This window comes from Bison bison, unplaced genomic scaffold, assembly GCF_000754665.1.
Source record: "Bison bison bison isolate TAMUID 2011002044 unplaced genomic scaffold, Bison_UMD1.0 scf7180017864290, whole genome shotgun sequence".
NCBI lineage: Eukaryota > Metazoa > Chordata > Mammalia > Artiodactyla > Bovidae > Bison > Bison bison.
The window spans coordinates 2,143,781-2,144,605 of record NW_011494862.1 but is presented as its reverse complement, the minus strand read 5'-3'; the positions used below and the strand labels follow the sequence as shown (position 1 = coordinate 2,144,605).

Here is an 825-nt window from a genome sequence, read left to right as displayed (position 1 = left end):
CGGGGAAAAAACTGAAAGAGAAAGACAGGAATAGAAAGCCTCGATTCGCAAAGGCGTAAAACGCCCGGAAAGTGATTAAGAAAGGGAGAAAGCAACTCTTCTGAAATATAGAGAAAAAGAGGTTCTACGGGGAGGCGAAGGGGGAATGTTTGAAAAAATGGTGAGGCTGCCCTAACCTAGAGTGATGGATTGCGAAAAGACCAAGTTCATTTCTCCACGCTCATCTGGTCACCATCAAGAAAATTACTGAGTTAATCAGAGGCCGTTTTCCTTACGTTTTCCCCAACACAGGCGGAATGTCAGTAGCAAACCGAAGGGGGTGACGCGGTAGGGCGCAACAGCATCTCGGTTAGAGAGGGAGAAACTTCTCAAGAGGAAGCAGCAGCTCCTCTCTCGGCCCCTAGCACCGGCCGGCGAAGTTGCGCCACAGGCGCCCCTACTCCGCGGGCGCCCCCCACCCCACCTCGCCCCTTTCCGTACGCACGGGTACGCCGCCCTCGACCCTTTAAAGTGCCCCCGAAGTCGAACTACGCCTCCGCTTTCTCCTACCCACAGACCCATCCCAACTAAGTTCCAAGAAAAGCTCCCGCCCAGAGCGCGGCCTGTTCTGGACAACAGGTGGGCAGTGGCGCCAGCAGGGCTCGGCCTCCCTAGCCAGGCCCACTCCACTCCTCCCCGGCCCGGACCTGGGGGCGCCCGGCTCCGGGACGGGGAGGGGGAGCTCACTCCCTTACCTCCGCCATATTTGCCGTACTGACGGGTCACATCTCCGCGGCGGCCGCAGCTGGGTCACGGCCAGAACCCGGATGTGAGACTCGGCAACGG

General features: G+C 58.8%; 1 protein-coding gene across 9 annotated transcripts in view; it reads right to left on the bottom strand.

Annotated features, from left to right (window-relative positions):
* Positions 1-825, bottom strand: part of MIER1 (mesoderm induction early response 1, transcriptional regulator) — a 73,098-nt gene that overhangs the window by 66,559 nt on the left and 5,714 nt on the right. Inside the window, exon 1 of one of the 9 annotated variants that reach the window (XM_010850287.1) lies at positions 735-825. The exons of 6 other annotated variants lie outside the window; for them this stretch is intronic. In XM_010850287.1, coding sequence (XP_010848589.1) covers positions 735-743 — 9 coding nt within the window. In that variant the 5' untranslated portion in view covers positions 744-825. The remainder of the gene's footprint in view (positions 1-734) is intronic. 2 more of the 9 variants (XM_010850289.1, XM_010850288.1) reach the window with 2 other exon arrangements.